The sequence below is a fragment of the Python bivittatus genome, unplaced genomic scaffold, assembly GCF_059951505.1.
Source record: "Python bivittatus isolate LINGU-HERP-01145 unplaced genomic scaffold, Pbiv_v1 ctg000610_np1212, whole genome shotgun sequence".
Classification (NCBI taxonomy): domain Eukaryota; kingdom Metazoa; phylum Chordata; class Lepidosauria; order Squamata; family Pythonidae; genus Python; species Python bivittatus.
The window spans coordinates 59081495-59107662 of NW_028277088.1; the positions used below are offsets into that span (position 1 = coordinate 59081495).

Below are 26168 nucleotides of genomic sequence, written 5' to 3' on the forward strand. Positions count from 1 at the left end.
ATCTCTGGAAGGCAACTAAGAAACCCCAAGCAGATAATACAGTAGCTTCCTTTAAGCTTTTCTCTTGCATTCTGTCTGTGGAAATGTTGAACTGGCTTACAAGAATATAGACCAGAACTCAAGGCCAGAACAATTGATGGAATAATATTCAACTATTTATAAAATTCTCTAGAACTGCCAAGAATCAAGGTATGGTATTAATGACTAATTTGGCAATCTATTTTTGCAGCTTACATCCCTCCATAAAGCTTACAGATTAAGGCTGTCCAGAATTTTAGCCCATATTACCAACTAAGCCTGAGGTAACTGCATTTGCTCACATTCATCCTCTGCTGTATTTGCTTCTCCTGCTAAGTAGTAATGTGGAAAATGCAGATTGCAAGGATCCTCAATTCAGGGATTTTATAATGTAAAACACTGTGTAGAGAAAGCACACTATGTTATTAAAAACAATAAATTAAGGAAAGGCAGTAAATATGGGCTCTCTGATTTGCTATACATTTAATTATTCGAAATAACATTTTCTCATTTTCCCCACTGACTCAAAATTACTGTAAGTGGGTGAATGGGTGAACTATGAATGGGTGTCTACAGTGTCTAGTAATTCCAACCATTAAGAATTGTTCAGGGACAAACAGCATGATTTGTTGTTGCCTGGGATTAAATTCTGGAATGTTTTGAGATGGTTAGCTCTAAAATTTTATTGGAATATTTTAGGATTTAGTGAATTCGAGGAGTGCAAATGTCTCAACAGGGGGTGCAGGGAATAATGAGCTGAGAGAGGGGGAGGAGGCAGGAACCATTTTTTCTTTAATTTCCTCCTCTATTTCCTTCTCCAGCTACAATGGCACTGGTGCTGTTACCGTGTACCTGTCAAAACTCCTATCAAGTTAGCAGCTCAGCCAGAGAGAAAACAATAGCTATTTGTGAACAGCCCAGAAAAAGTAGGCTGACTGGAGGAAGAGATGTTAGCATCACCCCGGTCTTCCAAGTATATGTGTAATACTTTGCTACAATCATATAACCTGTAATATAATCTGTAAACTGCCTAGAGTCCTCTGGACTGAGGCAGGGATGAATTACAAATGCAAACCAACCAACCCACTGAAGAATGAGCTCTGAACTCATGCTACTAGGGACTCAAGATATGATCTGGATTTCTTTGACACATCATGCAGCTTGCAATCAACCTGTCAGGTGGGAAAAAGTGATCTTGGAAGTGATGTTGAAGAACCCAAACTTTCTGATTTACCCAAGAACTTCAACACCCAGAATGAGGCCAAATTATCCTCAGCATAATAGAATTCATGTCTACCATAGCAACTATGGAAATGCTTATCATTTTAAATGTTATTTCCCATGATTTGCAGACTTTACAATGCCTGAATCTATGCAGATAAAAACTTTAGTATATTATGTGAATCAGAAAATTTTAGAGCTGAAACAAAGATGGGATGCTTTAGATTAGAAAATGATGGAGCTGAAAACCTTACTGATTAATATCAAACAAGAATTATGCAGTTTGAAGATTCTGATAAGCAATAGCTGTTGAAACAACACTGAAAGTAAATCAAATTGAAGTGACCCACTTATATATTTCTTCAGAAATAATTTACAATTTTTAAACATTATTTGCAATGACAAGCAAAATCAGTTCATAGCAATCTTTGAGGATGGAATTATGTGAGAAATTTTCCCCCTGTAGCCAGAATATAAGTCTAAAATTGAAACTGCCTTCTGTGTGGGTTTCTGATTCCACTGAGTACAAAAGCCTAGTCCTATTGTAAGGAGATTTTGAGATCTATAGTATGAGATCATATCTTGATTTTATCTGGGCAGGCAGGATCTTTGGAATGGAATGCAAAGATAATAATTTTCTTTTTCTTTTGTTCATCTGTAGTTTCTGGTGTGAAGATGTTTTGTGACCCAGAGGCTGTAGAGAAGGTTATTGTTTTGGGTTCATCTGAAGCAAAGTCTTTTCCAGCATTTATATTTGTCATACCTAAAATAGAGAGATGGGCCATCTTTGTGTGAAGAAAGTTCTTGTATAATACTTTTAATACATCTCATCTGGAAGTCCCAGTACTAGTGGGTTTTTTTTGTTTTGTTCAGTTTCTTTTTTACATTTTTAATTTGGTTCTTTTTAGTCTTTTAATTTTTTTTCTAATTGGATTTTTTTTAGTTTAAATAGTTTGTTTCAGTTATATGAACATTTTTTCTTCCCCTTTGTCTCTCAGATTTTTATGGTTTTTATGTGCATTTTTTCATGTTGTCTTCAGTCATTTTGTGGAATGTAAAGATATTTTCTGTAGAAGATGAGTAGTTCAAGAATATTTGATGTGGGAAATGAAGGTGGCAGACATGGCCAGGAGGGTCTTTGAACAATACATCTTGTGAGACAATTGTACTCATTCCTGTATCAAGCGGCCCTACTCCTGGTCATTCATCTACTCCAGTTCGCTCCCATCTAGACTACTGCAATTCAGTTTACATGGGGTGCCCATGAACCATTTGGAAGCTGCAAGTGGTCCAGAAAGCAATGGCACAAGTACTTATGGATGCACTTTAGTGAGCTCATATAACATCACTGCCTTGCAAGCTGTACTAGTTCTCTATAAGCTTCTGTGTGCAATTCAAGATTCTGGTTATAACCTGTAAAGCCCTTCATGTCAAGGGTTGGGTAACTCATGGGACTGCCTGTCTTCAACTGTGTCTGGTCATTCCAAGACATCTGCCAGAGTGGGCATGCTTCAGGCCTCTTACATGAAACACTGTTACCTAGTAGGATCCAGGGGATGTGCCTTCTCTGTTACAGTACCTGCCCTCTGGAATGAGATCCCTCATTCATGTTGGTCCTACTCTGATGACATTCTGGAAGGCCCTGGAAACCTGGCTGTTCTCCCAAGACTTGGGTTAGGCTGGATGTGGTCCCCTTGCTAGATGTGTTTCTATCTATATAGCACATTGTTTGAATGCATGCTAATTTTGTTTACTTGTACTGTATTTTATATTTTCTAATTGTTGCTTGTTGTATATTGTGAGCTTCCCAGAGTCATCTTCGAGTCAGGTGATGTGAAATTTGATAGAAAAAATAAATATCCCTCCACCTCCCCCACCAAAAAACAACCCAATAACAAAAACAAAAACCTGGCTGATATGTGTTTTGATTTCATTCATAATAGGTTACTATAACATAACCTCTAACAGTCAAAGACACTTTGGATATTCTAAATCATGAAGAATATGTCAGTTAAAAATATTAATACTAACATAGGTATCATACATAAATTGCATCAGGTATACTAACTACTTATTCATTTCCAAATTCAGTTTAAAGTGCCCCAAATGTTTTGGTTGCATCCACATGAATCTATCCAAATTTTAATATCAGCACTTCAGGCCCATCAATAAAAACAGTGCAATTAGAAAATACAGTGAAGAAGCCTTTTCTGAGGTCAACCTGTTCTTGAAGAATATACATACCTAATATTTTATGCTATTTTAATGCCACTGTAATAATTGTAAGCATTGTGTCTTCATATAGTGAATGGTTGTCACCAGCATTAGCATCATCCTGAACTATGCCCAACTAAAGGCAACCTTTCTGAGCCAACGGGCATACTTAGGATGTCAAGATTACTTTGTGAAGTGGCTATCAGGGGGACTCTTGCTTACTTATAAAAAAATTGTCAACATGATCCCCTCCTTAATGACATTTGGCAAATGAGTCTTTGTAAAATAAGTTGAAGAAAAAGTAGTTTATATTTTCCCTGGGATTTTAATTTTGTTTTTAATTAGTTTTTTTAAATGGATATTTGATTGAAAAGATATTTTACTAATATTCATTGGTGTGAGCAGCCAGAGTCTGGTGAAATAGGCAGCATGCAAATTATGTAAAATAAATAAATAAGAATGAATAAAACTTGTGTTTGGCTGATCATGGAATATTCATTTACTACAAACTGATGAAGTTTCTCTCTTTTGGTTCCTCTAGCTTTGTCCCCGAGTCAATTCTGAGGCCAATTTGCATATTCCAATCCACTATGTGAACTAAAACACAAATTTCTTTCTATATTTATATATCTCTGAATTTTCAAACAGATTTCTAGTCCATATCAAAATTAGTACAAATACATATTTTAAGGATAAGTATTGACAAAAACGTGCATTTAAATGTGTATATGTAAAAAGAATGCAAAAAACAGTTTGCATAATGTGAACTTCCATACATTAGAGAAAACATGCACAAAATATTGATGCAGTTTTAAAAAGAGATTAGCAACTGTTGTGGATATAGATAATAAAAGATTGGAAGACTTGTTGATCCAATAGCTCTTACAGCTCTTACATACAGTTCTACTGCTACTTTCCTACACCCTGCAATTTATTTGAATAGCAGGTAGAAGAGACTATGGAGAGTTTTAAATCTCTCCTCTACGTTATCTCCCTTGTACTCTGTGCTACTCAACTAATCAGAGAAAAATAAGTGAATAGTATGAAAAAACTGTAAGGGCAGTTTGGGGCCTTGGAAGACTCTGAAAGCTATACCCAAGAGAAGACCCAAATTAGGTAACACTGCTGCATGAATCAATGGTCTAAGTTAGTCTCATGTTCATATTTTTCTGTCTCCTTCAAAGGAGCAAGCTCCTTCTTACTTGTCTCAGGATGCAGGCTCTTAATTTAGGAAAAGCTATATTCCACAAAAATTAGTTGACAAATATGTTCAAAAGGGTTAAGAATTTCTGCCATTTGTGATTTACCCAATAAAGCTGCCCAGTGAAGGGGAGTTCGAAATAAATTATCATAAGAAGACACGTTGCAACTTTCGTAGGATGTCAGCAGATCAACAACAGCTATATTCCCATCAGCAACTGCAAAATGGAGGGGAGTTCGTCCTTCATAATCTTGCCAGTTTAGCAGAGATTCAGTTGGAGCAGCATCCTGGTTTGTAAAAATGCCAATTAAATAAGATACAATGAATTTTTAGAGATGGCAGTAGGTACTTAAAAAGTCCTACTGGGCAAAGGTTCAAGCAGTAAATCAGGCAAAACCTAAAGCAAGACACTATTATAATTTTAAAAAATTAGAACTGCACCTACTGATGGTAATTAAATTTCAAATTTCTTTGGAACAAAATTGCACAAATATTTTATTTCTTAAGGCAGAGGTGGGCAACCCATAGTATGAAAATCTGCAACACCCTGAGATTCAAAGCATAGTAGCAAATTGCCGAATTTTGATGTTGCCATTTTTAAAAAGGCTTTTTGTTGCAAAAGTAAGGATAGGCGTGAAAATGAAATAACTCTAGGAAGGTGGGTGTTCTATATCCATTCCCACCCCTAAAAGTGGGGTGAAATTGTGCTGTTAAAATTTGGGGCAAAATAGCTGAATTTTGGTAGTAAGATTTGGGGGTAAAGTATGAAAATAAGGTATGGAAGTGGGAGAAGGGAGGTGAACTTGACATTTCCACCATTAACCTGTCCAAGCTCCTCCAAAATATAATAAAAACCAGGGCAAAATCTTCAGTTTGCACCTTTCTAATGACACCTCAGTGGATTGTTGGAAAGTGGATTTGACCCACTAGAAGTTGCCCATCCATGTTTTGTGGGGGGTACTTTTCCTGCTTTAATTAATGTTATAACACTTTACAATCTATACTTTTTTTCTTATTTTAAAGTTAGTAAATTTACATTCTAACTGACAACTCTAGTTCTCAAAGTGGCTTATGCTATTGATAAAATACAATCAATATATAAAGGTAAACAACCAGCCTCTATAACAGGAGCTGTCCTCTGATGATTTTTTTCCAGAAAAAAAATGTTTCCAGAAAAAAATGATAGATTGAAACTATCTATCCACATAGATAATCTAGCTAAAGGTAGATTTAAAGTTATTCCCCCCCTCCCCTTTTTGGTAATTCTTCATGCATTACATTGGATCAGTTTCAGCTTGTGACAACCAACGATGTGGACAAGCAATTAGGATCCATATGTTCCACCATTTTTCCTCTGGATCTTTGTCCAACCTTGTTTGTCTGGCTGGAAAGCTCTCAATGATATTTCAGTTAACATCATAAATGCCTTTCTGAGGAAGTTCAAAATTAAAACAGACAATTATTAGGCCACTTATAGATATCTATGTATTGAATGCCTCAGGGATAAACAATTATAGCCAGTTTCTAATATTTCATGTTTGGGTAAGGTGAAAAAGAGAGTGGTAGCATCTCAGCTGTAGGAAGTCCTTGAGGAAACAGATTATCTTGATTTGTTTCAAAACGGTTTCATAGTCAGTTGTACAGCTGACTCTTCCTTGGTTGGCCTGAAGGATAATTTTTTGTTTGGTATTTGACAAACTGAATGTGACTTCGCTGGATTGGAAGCCACAATTCTAGATAGGGAGTAAATAAATCTGTACTGAATAGGGGCACATTCTCCCAGAAGGTGAAGTAAAGAGTTTGATAGTGGTAGAACTCAAATCATACATACATACATACATACATACATTCATACATTCCCCTACTCCCTCTACCCTACTTACTTTGCGTGACTGGTTATTTTTCTAGGCAACTCTACACATTAGTCTAGCAAAGCTGCACTTTTGTTAAATAACTTTCCCCCCATATCTGAGGATTACAGGAGCATAAAGCATAACATAATGGTATTTCCAAATGGGTAAGACTGGAAATTTAATCTTTTTCTTTTTTTAAAATGATCACCTGTAGTGAGGAGCAGCTGCTGGCTCTTTAAATCAAAAGCCAGCCTGAGGGCCAATAAAAGAAAAGAAGGGTTCTGTTAGGTTTGGGCAGAAGTAGTTTGGTGTGGTTTTGGTGAGGGAGTTGACTGGAGCGCTGGATGAGGGGGTCACCTCAGGCAAGGCTGAAAGTTTAGTTAGAATTGCATTAGGTTTTTTTTTAACTGTGTTGTGTGAGTTGAAACTTATTTTCTTTTGGTACCTTTAGTAAAGTTTATTTTTTGTTTCAATCCTGATCTTCTATCACCTGCCTCATCTTGGCTGAGCTATAGACTCCTAAAGTTTTGCTTTGGTTTCCCTTTGGTGTTTGGCCAGATCAGGGGTGAGGATTTCCCCTTTAATCTTCTCCTGGTTCCCCTGGTGTGGCAGGGAGAAGCTGGTTTATAATGAAGAGATGGAGGCAGCAAGGAGACCTAATTGGCCAGTCATTGTTCACCCATAGGCACAGTTACCTCAGAACTGAAGGACCTCAGAGGAGGGGCTGGTTTGGCCCTAAAAGTACCCTTTTTCTCTCATTACATCACCAACATGGAAAAAAATGCCTTCCATTGAATTTTCTAAGTAATTTGCCTTTGATTAATTCCAGCATGATTAATTCGTATGATTAATACTGTATGAAACCAGTTGATCTCTCTTCTGTTTCTACCTACCAAGGAATCTATGCATCTACCAAAATATGGATTTTATAATTTAAAACAACAACAATGGAAAGCAATGATTATCTCCTTGCTGATTTTTCTCAGTAAGCATTGGGAATCCCTGAATGAAGTTACAATCATGTTCTTGAAACTTTTTTGGAAATTCAAAAACTTGCAAATACTTAGTAATGTCATCTGGCCTAAAACAGGTAATTTGGATATTGGCAAAATTGAAATGATTTAATTAGAAACATGAATAAGTAGATTTGTAAACTGCTCCTAGAATTTCTCTGGCTGCAGAACACGTTTTTTTTTTAAAAAAAAAACTTTAAGCAGAAGATGACGACTTCTTCTTCTTCTTCTTCTTCTTCTTCTTCTTCTTCTTCTTCTTTTTCTTCCTTTCTTCCTCTTATTATTATAAACAATAATTTCAGTTAAATATTTCTGCTCATATAGAACTCCAAATCCCTATTTAGAAACTTTGTATTTAACAACGTATTTCTGCCTTTCACAGATTCTCATTAAATTGTTTGAGTGGTACACAATTGGTAGCTTATAGAATTCTGAGATTTAGGGTAATACAATTTTGGATTCATCAAATAGCCTTCAAGAAATCTACCTTCTCGTCACATAGACTCATACGGTCCTAAACTGTGTGTGTGTGTGTGTGTGTGTGTGTGTGTGTGTGTAGTCCCAAACTGTGGGAGAATGTGACAGCCATTTAGTCTTTTCTCTCACTCCATAAGAAAGCCAAACCATTAACTATTTTGGCTACTCTTTTCTTTTCTTTTCTTTTCCTTTCTTTTCTTTTTACATCTTATTTTAAAAGAAGAGATTCAGAAGAAGATTCAATATTCTAAATGGGATATTACTGCACAATAAAGTAGAATTTTACATACTCTCTTTGGTGTACTATATGACTAACATTGAGAAAAAAATCTTACCAAAATGCATTTGACAGTATGAATTGCACTGGGATCCTTGTGGTTAGCTGCCCAATGAAGTGGAATTCTGCCTTCAATGTCTGGGATTCCAATGTTAGAATCATGTTTGATAAGAAGTTTCACATGCTCTGGATTATTGTAATAGGCACTCCAGTGAAGAGCAGTTTGCTGAGAATAACAATAGAGACAAAGAATATTTTTAAAAAACATCCGAAGTGAAATAAATTGCATCCTAAATCAACAATGTAGTTGTAGCTATGCCATTGTGATTAAAGTGTTTGATTGGGACCAATAAGACCCAGGTTCAAGTTTCCACTTCACTTAGGAGCTTATTGGATGACTTTGTGCAAGCTATTACGTCTCAGCCCAGCTTACCTCACACGATTGCTGATCCTATATATGCCATCCTTTTCTCTTAACTAAACCAATGGTTCCCAACCTGTGGTTCATGAAGATAGTACAGGTAGTATACAGTATATGAGAACCGGTATGGTGTAGTAGTTAAGAAACCAGGCTAGAAACTGAGAGATTGTGGGTTCTAGTTCTGCCTTCAGCATGAAACCAGCTCGGTGAGTTTGGCCCAGTCACTTTCTCTTAGCTCCAGGAAGAAGGCAATAGCAAACCACTTCCAAAGATGTTGCCAAGAAAGCTGCATGGACTTATCTAGGAAGCAGTCAAATATCATATCAAATCTTGCAATGTGCAATCCAACCCAAAATTTCACAAGGTTTCAGGTTTTGCTAACATCTCCTGAGACTTGACAAACTCACAAAATTTCAGCCATTAGTTCTTTTCTAAAAAGGACAGGTAAAGTGTGCCATGAGGTCTACAAGCATTGTTTTGCCAACACCCAGTTCTCAAAAACTTTTAATAATTTAGCAGTATACATAAAATAGAAAGTTAGGAATCTGCATCTCAGAGGAAAGGCAAAATATAAAGTGGGATATAAATGAAAGAAAAAGATAATAATAAAGAATAACATTGAAACAGATTTCTTCAGGAAATTTATATCTTAATATTAAATAAGTAATTATGAAATAAGAAATATTATTATTATTAAATAATAAGTAAACCAGAATAATAGAAACAAACTACAGTGGTACCTCGGGTCACGAACGCTTCTGTTCACGACCAATTCGGGTCACGAACAGCACCGTTTGCAAAATTTTGCTTCCGTTCGTGAATGTCGGATCGGGTGACGAACAGGATCCATGGCCATTTTCCCTGCCGTGACACATGGTCGTGGCTTCCTGTAGGGAGGGGGACTCTCCCTCCAAGCAATAACCGCCTCCCCACCCGCCTTCCTGTCCTCCACGCCAGAAGTCGCGTCGAGCAAGTTTAGCATTCTCTCTATTTGTACTGTACTTTGTGTCATATTTTTGTGGTTTAAAAAATATATATATATATGGTTCAGAACAGATTAACCATAATTACATTGAACCTTATGGGAAAATTTGATTCGGGTCACGACCAATTTGGGTCGTGACCAGAGTCATGGAACGAATTAAGTTCGTGAACCGAGGTACCACTGTATTTAAACATAACATTCATTTTCATAAATTACAAAGCCTGAAAACAGTTGAAAATAAGTAAATAACTAGTTAATGGAAAACACTATATTTCTGTTTAGTGTCTGTTTGTAGTCAATTGCACAGCCATAATCTTAAGTTTTTTTACACACATGCAAATGGTGCTTAGAACGCATTGCAGGTATATCATAACTTTAGGAAATGGAGTACAGAGCAATAATTCCTTGCTTGTTTTATTTGTTTTGCATTATTTGTGAAAAGACAAAATTGATTCAGAATAGCAATTCTTATGTAAGAACCGTGGTGCTCAATTCCCAATGAAAGCAACTCTCATTGAAACCAATGCAGGTTCAAAGAAAAGTTTGTTTATTGGAAAGAAATGCACAGCTCTAGAAGCAAAGCTGGGACTGAGTCCTGCACATACCAAAACTTAGTTTTACCTCACCCCCATTTCACCTCCCCCTTCTGTCTTCGAATCTCTCTTGCGCATGCCAGAGATGTCCTGGGTTTTCACACTGGTACGACCTTATGCATTCCTGAGAACCAGATAATGGCTTCTCTGTGCCTACAATAAACATTCCCATCTTTCCCCCCCCTTCCTCCCTCTATTTGTAATGGCAGAAATGAAGCAAGCAAGCTAGCAATATAAGTGATTGATTGCAAGGATTCTCACATCTGACACAATCATCTCTAGATTTACGTCAGTTGTATCTTTAATGTAAAAATAATCAGATAAATTCCATCAGAATGGACTAGCTATTTTAACCAGACTGCTATGGTTAAAGCTTCTGAGAAAATCTTGGTAGAATACTTTCAGATAAATAGCTCTATCTACCAATTTTTTTTTTTTTTTTTTACCTTGTTCTTGTCCTGTGTATCTACTTCTCCTGGTGCCATATACTTTAACAACAAAGCTAAGCACTTTGGACTCTTATGCTGGGTAGTTAAGTGTAAAGGAATGATTTCTTCCAAATCCTTCTTCATCCAGTTTGCTCTATGAGCGAGTAAAAGTTTCATAAAGCGATAATTGCCCTAGATAATTTAATAAAAGAGGGGAGGGGAGGGAGATAGAAGTTAAATTCAACTAGATGACTGCTTCATAACTGATAGTTACTATTAGTTTTGAAAGTTAATCACTAGGAAGAATGACAATATATAAAAAAGACACAGAATTTATTTCTTTATTTCGAAGATTTAGAAGGCTGCCCAATTCAACAATGTGATTCTGGGCAGCATTCAACTTAAAAAACAAACAACCACTCAAAAAAGAAAAAAAGAAAAAAACACTCATCATATAATAATTAACAAATACAAAATATAAAATGGCGACCAATCATATAACAAAACAACCAAAAGGAGACTCTTCTTCAACTGCCCCTTAATGCCTGGGGAAATAGCCAGGTCTTAACAGCTTTACCAAAGGCAAGAAGAATTGGAGCCTGCCATATATCATGGGGGAAATCATTCCAGAGAATAGGGGCAACTTCAAAAAAGACACACTTCCTAGATCCTATAAGATGACAAGTTTTAAAAGAAGGAACCTGGAGCATGCCCTCTCTGTGGGAGCATGTGGAGTAGACAGTTGTTCTGGGGCGATGGCAGTACCTTAAGTAGTCCAGTCCTATACCATGTCTAATTTGCCTTCACACTAAAAATATTGCTGAATACAAACTACTATTAGCTTGAAAGAATGAGGGCTTTTACTTCATCAATGTTCATAAAAAAAAAAAAAAAACTTCCTCCTAACAGTTACTCATTAGTTTCTGTTAGAAAAAGGGAAATAGTTAACAGGAGATTGAATCAAATCAAATGTGTGATGCTATTGCTTTAAAAACTGTTTTCTTTTTAGGAAAAGTACATACCACTTCTGATTCTCAATATTTGATTACTAAAATACATAATATTGTCAGAAGAAGCTCAGCTGTAATTATGACTCTGATTTTTTTTTTCTGTGTTGACATATATAGGTCCTACATATACATGCATGACCCTGAAAAGTGCTAAGCTAGGACTTTCAGCAAAAGCCCACCCTTTCAGCCCACTAGCATATGTCCACAGAGACCACAACAGTAAGAACAAGTTACTTACCTGTTACCGTAGCTTTCTGAGTGGTCATGAACATTTATGGTTTCTTTGCCTATGCAGAGCAGACTTTGTACCTATAACTGGGATTCTTCTGTATAAACCTGTATATAGCTTGCTTCAGGGATTTTCAAGCATATGAGTTTTTTGACTGCACTTACTCCTGTGCACCTATCCCCTCCTTCCAGCAACTTTCAAAACCAGGAATACCCATTATTATAGGATGATGCATGCCTAAAGCATGAAGAGAATATTCTAATATGGGAAATTTCACCCAGTCTGGACACAGAAAGGATTGACAGATCGATAGCTCTTTCTTGATTCTGTGGGTGGTGGTGTATGGCTGTTTTTAGTTGATGGAGTGATTGGTTTGGTTAATTCCGATAATTAACGAGACTCTGGAATGCTGACTAATTATGCGACCCCTGAGCGAATTGTTATTAGCTAACTTTAATATGGATATATTTTCATTGTTTTTACTGTTTTGGATTTTAATTGTGAGCTGCCCAGAGTTGCCCTCTGGGGAAGATGGGCGGCATATAAATGTAATCAATCAATCAATCAATCAATCAATCAATCAATCTCTGAACTGGTTTGAGGGAAAAAAGTTGACAGAATGGTTGGTAGATTAAGATGAAAATCTGACACAAACATTGGAAGAAAAGTGACATGTGGTGCATCACCTTTTACAGAGAAAACAGATAGGATGCATCAATTCAGAAAATATAAAGGTCACTAGTTCAGTATGTCAACATAATAGTCAAGAGAAATATTGCTTATAAGATAAATACACATCAGGAGTGGCAGAAGTTCAAAGAATAGTCTTATCAAGGAAGTCTATACAAAAGGCAAAGCCCAAATTAGGATGAAGTGCATATAGCAAAGACCACTGAGGAAACTTTATGTTTAGAAGGAAGACATTTGAGTAATCCTCCACAGGTGGGAAATGGCTGGAAATGGTTGTCAGATAAGTCTTTATTGATGCAAACAGCAAGTTTTATGACATTAATGAGAGAAGAAATTTAAAAATCAGTGCAGTGGAAAAGAGTCCAAGAGAAATTCTTCCAAACTGAGGAAGCTCAAAATAAGAGTCCATTTTCTTGCATAATATAGATGGGTAACTGGCTTGCAGTCAAGTATTACATTAGGATTTCCACTTTGGAAAATGAAACTGAATGAAGAAAGAATCAAGCAGAGATGGTGTTAATAAGTCCAATAAGTGTTAATAAGTGTAAAGCAGATTCCCGTGCTAAGGCCACTGAGTAGACAGGAGAACCATGATGGACACCAAGGCCTATAGACTATTTGCAATCACTCTAAAATTCATTTAATAGAATAGCTGGATATGCACAAAGACAAAGTAGGAAGGGGTTTTGAATGGAGCACTCAGCAGCATTCTGAGCTGCTTTTCAACTGTCTCCCATAGGGGTTCACTGGGGAATTTTTTTCTGGAATTTTTTTCTATACAGTCTCAGCTGCATCTGGCCCATTTTCCAAACCCAATCTTTCTTCTGCTGAGTTTCCTATACCAAATTTAATCCTGTCAGACATTTATTCTGCTGATGGATAGGCAGAAAAAGTCCTGAGCCTTTTATGTAATTTTTTTCTCAACATTCTGTTGGGCTGGAAAGAATAAAAATGTAGTTTTCCACATTCCCAGATTTAATTTCTAGGTTTTATTCCCTGCCAAAATGACAGAATAAAGGAGAGGAGAAAGAGGAGGAAAAGGAAAAAAGAAACTATATAGTGGTGCTTAAAAGCTTGTGAACCCTTTAGAATTTTCAATATTTCTATATAAAGATGACCTAAAACGTGATCTGTTCTCCACACAAATCCTAAAACTAGATAAAGAGAATCCAATTAAACAAATGAGTCCAGAACACTATACTTCCTCATTTATTTATTGAGGAAAATGATCCAAAACTACATATTTGCGTGTGGTAAAAGTATGTGAACCTCTAGGATTATCAGTTCATTTGAGGGGGAAATCAGGTGTGAGTGGGGGAGGTCCTGCCTTATTTAAAGAACAGAATTATGGGTATTCACTATCAAAGTCTAATCTTTATAACACAGGTATATGCAAGTGTGTCATGGCTCGAACAAAGGAGATTTCTGAGGACTTCCGAAAAAATAGCTGTTAATGCTCACCAGGCTGGAAACTATTTCCAAAGAGTTTGGACTCCATCAGTCCACTGTCAGACAAACTGTGTAAAAATGGAAGCAATTCAGTACCATTCTTACCCTCCACAGAAGTGATCGACTAACCAAGATCATAACAAGAGCAAAGCATGTGATACTCTCAGAGGTCTCAAAGAACCTCAGGGTAATATCTAAGGAACTAAAGGCCTTTCTTACATTGGTGAATGTCAGTGTTCATGAGACCACCTTCAGGAGAACACTGGACAACAATGGTGTGAGTGGTAGAGTTGCAAGGAGAAAGCCACTATTCTCCAAAAAGAACATGGTTGCCCGTCTACAGTTTGTGAAAGATCACATGGATAAGCCAAAAATCTATTGGAAGAATGTTCTGTGGACACAGAACACAGTAGAACTTTTTGCCTTGAATGAAAAGTGTTATATTTGGTGAAAAGCAAACACTGCATTCCAGTATAAGAACTTTAACCCATCTGTGAAACATGGTGGTGGCAGTATCATAGTTTGGGCCTGCCTTGCTGCCTCTGGACCAGGTTGGCTTGCCATCACTGATGGAGCTATGAATTCTGAATTGTACCAGCAAATTCTACAGGAAAACATCAGGGTATCTGTCTGTGAACTGAAGCTCAAGAGAAAGTGGGTCACGCAGCAAGACAACGACTAAAAACACGCAAGTCGTATGACAAAGAATGGTTAAAGCAGAAAAAAGTTAATTGGATATTGTTTAATTAAACAGAACATGTTTTAGATCATATTTATGCAGAAATATTGAACATTCAAAAGGGTTCACAAATTTTAAGCACCACTGTGTCAGGTTCAGCCGGCGCTGCACGGCTAGGAACTTGCCCAGCCGCGCTTTAGTCAATTTCACTGCTTGAGCGCTAGCGCAGAAAGAGGAAGTGCGAAACCGCAAGCTAATGAATGGGCCACCTGGCGCCACTTCACTAATCTGGAGCGGATGCGTTGTGTTAAGCCAGAGGGCCTCGGGCGCTATAGACAAAGGAGAGAGCTGCGGAATTGAGGAAGAGATCAGCGCGCGAGGGGATGCTCCCGGCTGGGCGCGCGACAGAAGCCCCAACGAAGGCAACGACCATGCAACAATCAAAGAAACAAGAGAACTGGGCTGAACCTGCCATTCCAGTAGAAGCGGGGGATTACAGGGGGCAATCTGCAATCTAATTTGTAATATGTAACCTAGCAACGGGGCCCGCGGGGGGATTGAGACAACTATAAAGGAGTAATGTAAATGTACCAAGCCAGTCCTGGCTTTGCTTGTGACTGCTACGTTACGCATGAGTAAACCTCTTTTGTGAACCACACGTGTCACGAGAGTTTCTCTGTCGAACGGGGCAAACCTTACACACTGTATATATATAGAAAAGAGGTGCTTTTTAAATAAAAGCTTACTAGGCAAGGCTGACCTGGATGACAGGTTGGCTCTTCCTCATGGAGAGGATTTTGAAGACTGGATCGTGCTTAAATGTTCCAAGAGGAAGCACCATTTCAAGAGACAGAATGCCTTCCTTTAGAATCTATGGCTCAAGTGCTTTTTAACTGCAACTGGCATTAGGAATCTAAAGATAAATTATTTTTTCTTTCTTAAATTCCTCTAATGGTAGACCAACCATAATTTTAGCACATTACTATGTGACAGCTCTGTAAATGTTACTGATGAATAGCACTATCTTTTCTGTTTTATATATACTGAATAACTCTTTAATTTTGAATAATATATGTATATGAAAGAGAAGATAAAACTATAATTATCGTAATTTTGTAATTTTAATTGATTTTAATTGTTTTGTAAACCGCCCATAGTCATTCAACGAGATGGGCGGTGACAAATTTGATAAACAAACAAACAAATAAATAAATATAAATCCTTAGTTTTATAGCAGATAAAGTACAGTTTCTGGCATGTGCATTTTCTCTTCTTTTTAAGTAGCCATACAGGGACGAGCACAAGCTACTTTGTCCTATTTTAAATTTATTAAGTTTTTTGTTATATGCAAATTGGAGTGCGCTTTTGTTAGTTTAAATTCTGATGGTTTTAATAAGCTAAGACCAAACTATGGTTTATTCTAAAATGTTTGAGAAAATAGTTTTAACCATAATTTCTCTACTCCTTCCAGTTTGGTTATACCAATAAAATCCAGTTTGTTTAATCATTTATTTATTATTTTATGAAACAATGAATTTTAGAAAGGAAATTTTGCACAAAATATATAGCAATGGAGAATATTCTACCACTGGAATAATCTCCCTGGCATACTACAATAAAATTATATCCATGAGCAATATTTGATTTAAGAATCTATAATCCAATACTTAAATATTTTTCAGTAACAAAGGTCTGCAGAAACCAAGTGGGACATTATACTGTATATTATCCATAATATGGAAGGTGCACAGAAAAACTAAATTATCTGAGGTCTGATAGCCTGATTTCTATCTCCTTGTATCTCAACATCAAATTACAGGGCATCAAAGAATCACAAAATGTGGAATCAACTCCAAAAGAAATATCTTTAAGTTATCAATTATCTTATGGAATTAAGCAGAAGCTGCCTACAAAATCACAATAACTGAGAAAATAACTGTGAACCTTCACCAATCTCAACATTGATAGAAGTAACAACTGAAACAAGGAAAAAAGGAAGAGAAAAGCTTTGGAAAATTTGTTATAAATAGGACAACTCCAGAAACTGACCAAGGGCAAGGAAGAAGACTTTTGTTGAAAACGAAGGCCAGTTCAAAACATTTCTTCTTACTTTTAAAAATCCCCTGCCTACCAGAAGTCTCGGTCTTATCTTTTAATTTTTTTATAGTATTTTAAAAATACTAAGCATTATATAAGTAGTAAACAATAATAATGACTGGTTTAGAAGAAGTCGTCCACTTTGTTTCCAAAGAGAACTCAGAATTCAAGAAATGAGTTAATTTCAAATAGACGAATGGGTAAAACTATTTTTTTGAAAGGATAATTAAACTTTTGAAATGTTATAACCCAGGAATCCAGTCAGAAAAATGTATATTTTATTCATGTTTAGTACAATAAATTCATGTGAGCTTGATAGGCATTAAAAAGGCATTTAAAAGGACTAAAACCTAATTAAAAAAAAAGTAATGTGATTTTAGAAGCTAGAATATTATGATCAGACATATACTGCAATTACAGTTGAATACAGGTAGTCCTCACTTACTGACTGCCTCATTTAACAACTGTTCAAAATTATGATGGTGTAAAAAAAAAAAAAAGCTTTGCAACCAATCCTCGCATTTATGACTGTTGCAGTGTCCTGTGGTCACATGACTGCCATTTAGGCACTTCACAACAGGCGCATATTTACGATCATTGCAGTATCCCATGGTCATGTGATCACCATCTGTGTGCTTCACAACAAGCAGAGTTAATGGAGAACATGAAAGTAAAATCACAAGTCATGGTCACATGAGGTCTCACTTAACAACCATGGTGATTTGTTTAACGACCAAATGGGAAGTGACATCACAAGCCTGTTGCAGTCATGAGTTTACGCTTAGCGACCACAGTGCTTAGTGATAGAGTTGCCGGTCCCAATTGTGGTCGCTAAGTGAGGACTACCTGTATCCTGAAGAGGCTCCCTCTGCGGGCAGGATTATTTCTTATTAAGTACAGAATATTGGACTTATCATGAAGAGTCTTTTTCTACAGTGATTGAAGGTATCTTTCATCGGACTTACTTTTTATCCATTTGCTCCAGTAGGCAGGACCAAAAAAAAATTAACTGTACCTTTTACACAAGGAAAAGCACATGGTGATCTTCAGCCCAATTGAGTAATTTTGTGATAGTCCCTAAAGTACTGTGGAGAGAGCTGGAGGATCCTAGCATAAGTACTAGCACCAGTGTGTCCAAAAAGGAAAAAAGCAGCAGCGGTCTGAGAGATGATGTCTCTCAGAATTCTCCCAATTAAAATAGGCCCATCTGACAGATGTTCTGAGGTGTCAACCAAGAGCCCTGAACTCTCAGCCTCTTTGGATGATATAATATATGATAGATGAGAGGAAAGTAAAAAGAAGCTGAGCTTCTAAAGACTGCCTGTGCAGTGCTACCTGGTTGTCAGATAGTCTGACAAGACAGACAGAGATTTGCCAGGTTCCTTGGCTCCCTTGAAGCCTCTTGCCTACATACAAATATCCTGACAGAATGTTCCCCAGAGCTCTTAGTTGACTAGTTTCAAGAACCAATCTCATGCATTCAGAAATACTTAATTAAGGACTTGTGCCTGCTCATCCCTCCCTGACTTTCCAGAAATCTAAATGCTGGCTCAACTAGAATGCAGAACAGCCAAGGCTACCTTCTTAGTCCAACTGAATCCTACAAAGGACAGAAATGCCCTTTCCTTCCTGATTTATTCTTATAGAAAGCCACTAAAAATTATTCTTAAAAAGTAAAAAAATGAGTACACCTATGGTCCAAGCATATTCAGGCTACCAGGTTACCATATTCAGGTTAAATGACCGAAAAGACAAAAAGGGAGGGACCTAGACTAACTTGTATCTGAGAACTGCATTTTTAGCCCAATATAAATCCTTCCCTGTCTCTTGCAGTTGAATCTCCCAGCCTGGACACCAGTTACAGCTACAGAATTTAAAAAAAAAATTGCAATGGCATAGGCAAAAGCAGGTAGAAAGGCAGGAAGAAACCACCTGTACTGATACTGATTTGTGGGCATCAATCCTAATGGTCCTTTTTAGTGCCACTGACTCTTCTTTGGTAATCCCAAAGGACTGGGATTTTTTTTTTAATCTTGCCTTTATTATTTTTAGAAATAACTCAAGGGGGCAAACATACCTAATACTCCTTCCTCCTCCTATTTTCCTCACAACAACAACCCTGTGAGGTGAGTTTTGCTGAGAGAGAGAGACTGGCCCAAAGTCACCCAGCTGGCTTTCATGCCTAAGGTGGGACTAGAACTCAGAATCTCCTGGTTTCTAGCTTGTTGCCTTAACCAATAGACCAAACTGGCTTTCAGTCTGTCTATTTTTGTAGATTTGTCAGTCATCCCAAAATTGACTAGGACTGTCAATTCCTATTTATTAAAAAGGTTCCAGGATACCCCCAGGAAACTATTGCTGAGCATAATCAACAAACTATATTTGAGACACCTTTGTCTATAACTTTGGGACACAATAAAGACTGAAAACATCCTTACAGATGAACAGGCTGGCTTTAGAACTGGTAGATCTACAATTGACCATTCCTGGTTACTTCAACATCTGGGAAAAATATAGAGCCAAATTTCATGGGGCTTTATATAGTGTTTTTATGAACTTTATATCTGCCTTTACTCACTTCCACAAGACAGGTTCTGGAAAAAGTTGGAGGCCTCATTAGTAGACCACAGGCTATACCTTCTGATATGAAAATGGAATGAGAACAATTATATAAAAGTCTGTGGTAATATAATATTGTAATACGTAATAATGTAATATGTAGTAATGTAATATAGAACATATAGATGTAACATGTAATATAGAACACATACTACAAAGTATTTCTCAAAATAAAAGACTGAAACAAGGCTGTATACTGGCTTCATTTTTACTCAAGATTTCTTTAAATTCTCTAATCCAAGCACTTGAAAACCTCAACTTCCACCCCCCTGCATCTGGCCAATAGACAAATTCCTATTTACATTACGCTGATCATATTGCTGTTTTTCCTTCTCCACAGTGGGATTAAGAACATTACAATTACACTTACATTACAATTCTTTGCAGTTTATTTTGAGAAAAAGCTAACATAAATTATACAAAAACTAAAGTTATCTTGCTTAAAAAATGTATTAAACACAAATGACAGATTAGTATATTAGTATATACTATGGTATAATACCTGGTAATAATATTTGTTGAGGGAATACCTGAGCATAGATTTCAGGACAAGGCAGATAGAAAGTCCAAATCTTTCAGGCAACAGAAAATCTGCCAATCTAAGCTTTTTTTTTTCCATATAGATGGCTACTTTATATTTTCAGCATGTCAGGTATTTGTACAGCTTCTGTACAATATACAGGCCTGAGCCTAGAAAGATTTCAATCATTTTGAGAAAATAAAGTCTACATTTCTGAGGGTGATTTCTGGGACTCTTTGTTGTAACTCAGATGCTGCTCTACACATTAAAGCCACTCTTCTTTCTCTAGAAGCCTGGTTTGGGCAAGGTAGACTCAATGTATTGGCTAAAGCTGTCAGACTGCTCAGGTTTAGCCCCACTAATCTTATCCAATCAACATCATTCCAGGTAGATAAAGCTCTCTAGAAACTATGGGGATATGGCTTCTCACCATCTTTTACAACATCTATGCGGTACATAAAGGCAAAATAACTTATGAAACAGTGCATTTGGAATACCACTAAACAAAATTATTATAGCAAATCAGCCCAATGCTGTAGTGTTTCAAACTTTATTAAACTCTCTGGCCTGGCTTCTTACCTTTTCAATACCTTCATCTGAGGTACCACTGTGCATTTTCACAAGCCCAACTAAATGTTCTACCTTCTGAAAATATTTGAAGTAGATTTGCAGGTGTCCCATATTCAGAAAGTCTATGATCCTATCTTTTGGTATCTATTGAATCAGTGCTGCATGTTTTATTATATTGTTCCCTTTGTAAAAATTCCTCTCATCTACTAATAACAACTTTTACAAGTAATTAGCTGGGTAGATTTTATGTCACTCTCCTTTTTTATCTGAGTCAAGTCCAGAATTTAACGTTTTAAAAATTAAATTAATACAGGGTTCCTGGTATGGGGAAAATAGGAGGCAGGAGTATTAGGTATGTTTGTTGCCTTAAGCTAAATATATAAAAAGGGCAGGATAAAAGCATAATCATAATCATAATAATTTTTTTAAAAAGGTCAAAAAATCTCCTTTCAAGTTTAAATAGTCACATACAGGCACATGTCCATGTAATGTAAAACATGTAAAATAGTGCAGTTTGGGGCACAGCTATGGGATAACCCAAAGAAATACAACAAGAATGCAGCGTGGATAAAGGAGGAGGATAAGAATAAAAAAGAAGCTGGAATGAAAGAACTTGTAATAACAGCAGAAATGGTGGAGAAAAGGGCAAGGAAGATCAAGAATTGGTCAGCATTAGGTAAAGATGAACTGCATGGTTTTTGGTTGAAACATCTGACTGCTCTGCACCCACTCATTGCCAAGCAGTTTAATGACATACTACAAGGAGGTGAAATTGAAGACTGGTTAATATCTGACAAAACCTACCTGATAATGAAAGATCCAGCAAAAGGGGCAGCACCAGGCAACTACAAGCCAATTACCTGCTTGCCAAAAACTTTCAAATTGCTAACTGATGTGGTAGCTGATGTGGTCCAACAGCATCTAGTTGAAAACAAGCTCTTTCCATCTGAGCAGAAAGGAAACTGCCCAAACAGCAAAGGGAAAAAACATCACCTAATTGACAACATGATTTTGGAAAACTGCAAGGCAAGGAAGACCAACTTGAATGTAGCTTGGATTGATAACAAGAAGGCATTCGACTCCCTGCCACATGACTGGAGTGCTAGAAATAACAGGAGTCAGTAGAAACATCAGAAGCTTTGTGCAAAGATCAATAGCACAACGGAAGCGTGATAGACTGGGAGGGGTTAATATCAAGAGAAGAATCTTTCAAGGAGACTCACTATCACACTATCATGTTTGTCACTGCAATGATTCCTCTGTCAACAATACTGAACATGTCAGGCCACGGCTATCAAACATCAAAAACGTCTGTCAGATTATCCCACCTCCTTTACATGGATGATCTGAAACTGTATGGAAAAACACCATCTGAAATGGAATCGCTGCTCTACACTGTCCGAATATACAACCAAGATATTGCAGTGGAGTTTGGACTAGACAAATGTGCCATCCTTACCATCAACGGGGGAAAAATAGTGAAAACTGAAGGAATCAAGATGCCCAATGGAAATAGCATCAAGAATCTGGATGAAGAAGATCACTACAAATACCTGGGCATCCTTCAGGGTGACAACATCAAGCACACTGCAGACAGGGAGAAGGTTAGTAGTGAATACATCAGAAGAGTGAAGAGGATTTTAAGGTCCAAACTCAGTAGTGGAAATACCATCAAGGCAATTAACACCTGGACAATTCCAGTCATTAGATATACAGCTGGAATAGTGGACTGGACTCAAGCTGAACTAAAAGCCCAGGATAGGAAGACCAGAAAAATAATGACAGTGAATCATGCCCTTCATCCATGTAGTGATGTTGACAGACTCTATTTACCAAAGAGCATAGGTGGGCATAGAATGGCATTGGAAGAATACCTGAAGGACAATGAAGAAGATGCACTGAAGCTAGTATACCATGAATGCTTACTGAATACCAAAGAGACCAAACTGGCCTGTAAGAAAGACCAAATGAAGAATAGAAAAGAGACATGGCAAGGCAAAGTATTACATGCCTAGTACATAAAAAAAAACTCGCAGGCAAAGCAGATGACAACAGGACCTGGCAATGACTAAGAGCAGGAAGGCTGAAGAAAGAGACAGAGGGGCTAATTCCGGCTGCACAAGACCGAGCCTTAAAAACAAATGCATATAAAGCCAGAATTGAGGAGACAGCAACAGATAGCAAATGCCGCCTCTGTAAAGAAGCTGAAGAAACAGTGGACCACTTAATTAGCTGCTGCAAGAAGATTGCACAGACTGACTACAAACAATGGCATGATAAAATACAGTAATGGTGCACTGGAATATCTGCAAGAAATACCATTTGTCTGCAAGCAAGAACTGGTGGGACCACAAAACAGACAAAGTAATAGAAAATGAAGAAGCTAAAGTGGTCTGGGACTTCAATGTTCGAACAGACAAGCACCTGCCACATAACACCCCAGCTTTAACAATTGTTGATAAGACAGACAAAAAAGTCTGGATAGTGGACATTGCAATGCCTGGAGACAGCAGAATAGAAGAGAAAGAACTGGAGAAAATCACACAATATAAAGACCTGCAAATAAAAGTAGAATGAGTATGGCAAAAGAAAGCAAAGATAGTACCAATAGTTACAGGCACCTTAGGTGCAATCCCAAAACATCTGGAGCACCACTTGAAGACCATCGGTATTGACAAAATCACCAACAGTCAGTTGCAAAAGGCAGCTTTATTTGGAACAGCTTATATCCTGTGTCAATAATTCTAACACCATCAAACAACAACATCTGCCTTCCCAGGTCCTTGGGAAGGACCCAATAGGTGGATAAAAATGCCAAATCCAGTCTAAACATCTGGCTGACTGTGCAACCAACAATAATAAATCACACGCAAAATACTCCATGGCAAAGGCCGTAGAACTATGGAGTTATTTAAATCACAACTTTAAAAGAATCTCCAATAAAAAAACTGTAAAGGACAAATAAATGAATGAATCATTTGACAGAACTACTGCTAATACAGAAACATCTGTGATGTAAAGAGGCCATATTTAGTGAACATAAGTATCAAAGATCTCACCAGAAACAATAAAGAAGATTTAAACCCAAATATTAACAGAAATTAAACTTAGCACAATTCTTATCTAACCCATGGCTGAAAAAATGACCTACACTCTTCACCTGTGTTCTGGTCAAGTTAAAGCCTTCTCAAATATGTCATCTGATTTCATGTCTTATGCTAACCAGGGAAACCATAATTGCTTTATGCCAAATGAATATATTAATGTGTGGGACGAATATTAAAGAATTATTAATATGAGGTTTTACTAATTTTTTTTGTTTCCTTTTTAACCCTTATATGTTTGTGCTGAATTTTATTGCACTATTTATAGTTACAGTAAATTTTTTAGAAATAAAAATTATTTACTTAAATTTTAATGAAATCTAACCTTTTCCTATTTCTTTGGAGAACAGACAATACTTATATCCCTATTTGTTCCCTGGAAAATCCTGTTACCTGAAAATTCCATTTTAAATTTGAGGCTGAGGGGAGATAGTATATACCACTGTTTCCCAGCTTCTCATCCAGCAATTTCTACTTGATTTTAAAGGCAGAAAAACTTTGTAACTAGCAGCAAGGGAAGGGCTGGATGGATCTGTTTGCTGCATTCATGCTAAAACCTATATGATTCTATCTGAGACTGGGAAGACGTTGATTCATATGTCTAAGCTGTCAGTGGATGTAGATGTGAAGGGTGGGGGCTCGCCTGATCATTCACTACAATGATTTATTATTTAAATAGTATATTCAATTTTATAATGTATGGCTTTCACTTCTAAAACACTTATATAAATTTAGCACTTTACACTTTTTGGGAAAAAAACACCCTGTTCTGATCTAGATGGATATTTGCATTATTTCAGCAAATATAAATTGGACAACTTATTTTTGTCAAGGCATCATATATTTTACTCCCTAACAATTAACTAGTAAAACATTGGCATTAATATGTTTGTCTTGCCAATACAAGAGAATCAGATAACAAATAGGATACTAAAAATTAGTACCATCTAGAAATGACAAAAATCATTTGTGTGGGTGGGTGAGTCATATTCTTTTTTGCATAGAAACAGCCCCCCAAAATACCACCTCCCCAAAATAACAGAGGAATGCTTCCCAAAGATGGCAAAAGCCCCTGAGCCATTCCTGAATTTCTTAAACTAGCATATAAACAAGTTCAATGTGGATTTAAAATTAAAATACTTTTCAACTCTAATTTTATTGGAACAACTGTATGAGTTTTGTTAGGCAATGGATATATGATTTCAAAATATTCCAGGATTGGTAGTGCATGATTATGAACCCTCATTGCAATAAAATATTATTTCACTCTATTCTGAGATTGAAAACATGGGAAATACATGTTGTCCACTGGAAAACACTAGAGCTTCTGAGAGGATTGTACTACAAGCAATTCTCTTCACATTATACTGCTAATGAGAAGAAAGTCTGGGAAGAACATAACAGGAAATCCTGTAGATAATAATTTATGGGCTTGGCAGATATAAATGAAATAAAAAGATGGATATTGAGGGGAGAAACCTTAATACCTTTTAAATTGAAGAATTTAAAGCTCATTAACAAATCTAATCCTGTGAGCTGTTAAGTTAAACATTCTAATCATAAACCTATTTTGGCACTTTTCTCAGCAGATTATTTCTTTATTAAGATTGGACTCAATAAAAACCAGAATAAAGATTTCTTCAAGGTATATCAAATGAGCAAAAACTCTGAATACCAGAAATACCAGAGTGGTGAATTCTACATGCACTTCATATTGATGCATCAAAGTAAATTCCTGTTTAGAGTGTGCATCTGCAAACAATTAATGAAATATTTTATTTATTTTTTATTTATGGGACATTTTTCATTGTTATGGCTATTGCTATCTTTTTGTTGAATCTTTCACATTTATAATCCCCATCTAAGTAATTAAACTGCTTTTTATTGAAGACATAAATAACCAGCCTGAAGTGGTATTCAGCTGATAGCTATATACAGAGACAGACACAGACACACAAATTCATTAACAACATGGATGTATAATTTTTATTTAAAAAAAAAGGTCAGAGCATACATTTGCCGATTTTATTTTCTCTATTACATTCTCAAAAGCTTCTGTTGGATTACACCCCCAAGCTGTGAAAGCCATCATTCACCTCCTTTTCAGTATGAATAACACTGACGTTTGACAGCTTTACAGAGCTGACGGGGTTATACAACAGCCCATCCTCCCTATTCTCAATCCAATTAGACCTCTAATCCTCCAGATGAAAGGCCCAACTACTCACGTTCCTCATGACAACGACAGCTATTGATTATTTGTCACTGCAGCTAACACCTTCTCTGTGGAAGCCACTCTGACAGAAGCAAACCCCCCAAATTAGACAGCACTTTATCTGCCCTGGAGGCCAAATGGCACAACAAGTAAAGGCTAATAAATGGTATAAAAATGAACAAATCATAACATTATGACAGGTTGATCGTTGCCAAGAGTTTTGCTGCTAAAGCTTGACACTCTGTTGGATCTGTTCCTTCTCTTATCTCTTCAAAATGTGCTCCA

General features: G+C 36.8%; 1 protein-coding gene across 9 annotated transcripts in view; it reads right to left on the reverse strand.

Moving 5' to 3' along the window:
- The window catches only part of INVS (inversin), a 120523-nt gene that overhangs the window by 54230 nt on the left and 40125 nt on the right, over nt 1–26168 (reverse strand). For 8 of the 9 annotated variants that reach the window (XM_088150137.1, XM_088150136.1, XM_088150142.1 and 5 more), the window contains 3 exons: nt 10720–10893; nt 8333–8500; nt 4761–4941 (listed from right to left, as the gene is read on the reverse strand). In XM_088150137.1, the coding sequence (XP_088006263.1) occupies nt 4761–4941; nt 8333–8500; nt 10720–10893 (523 nt within the window). The remainder of the gene's footprint in view (nt 1–4760; nt 4942–8332; nt 8501–10719; nt 10894–26168) is intronic. The other variant, XM_088150143.1, reaches the window with a different exon arrangement.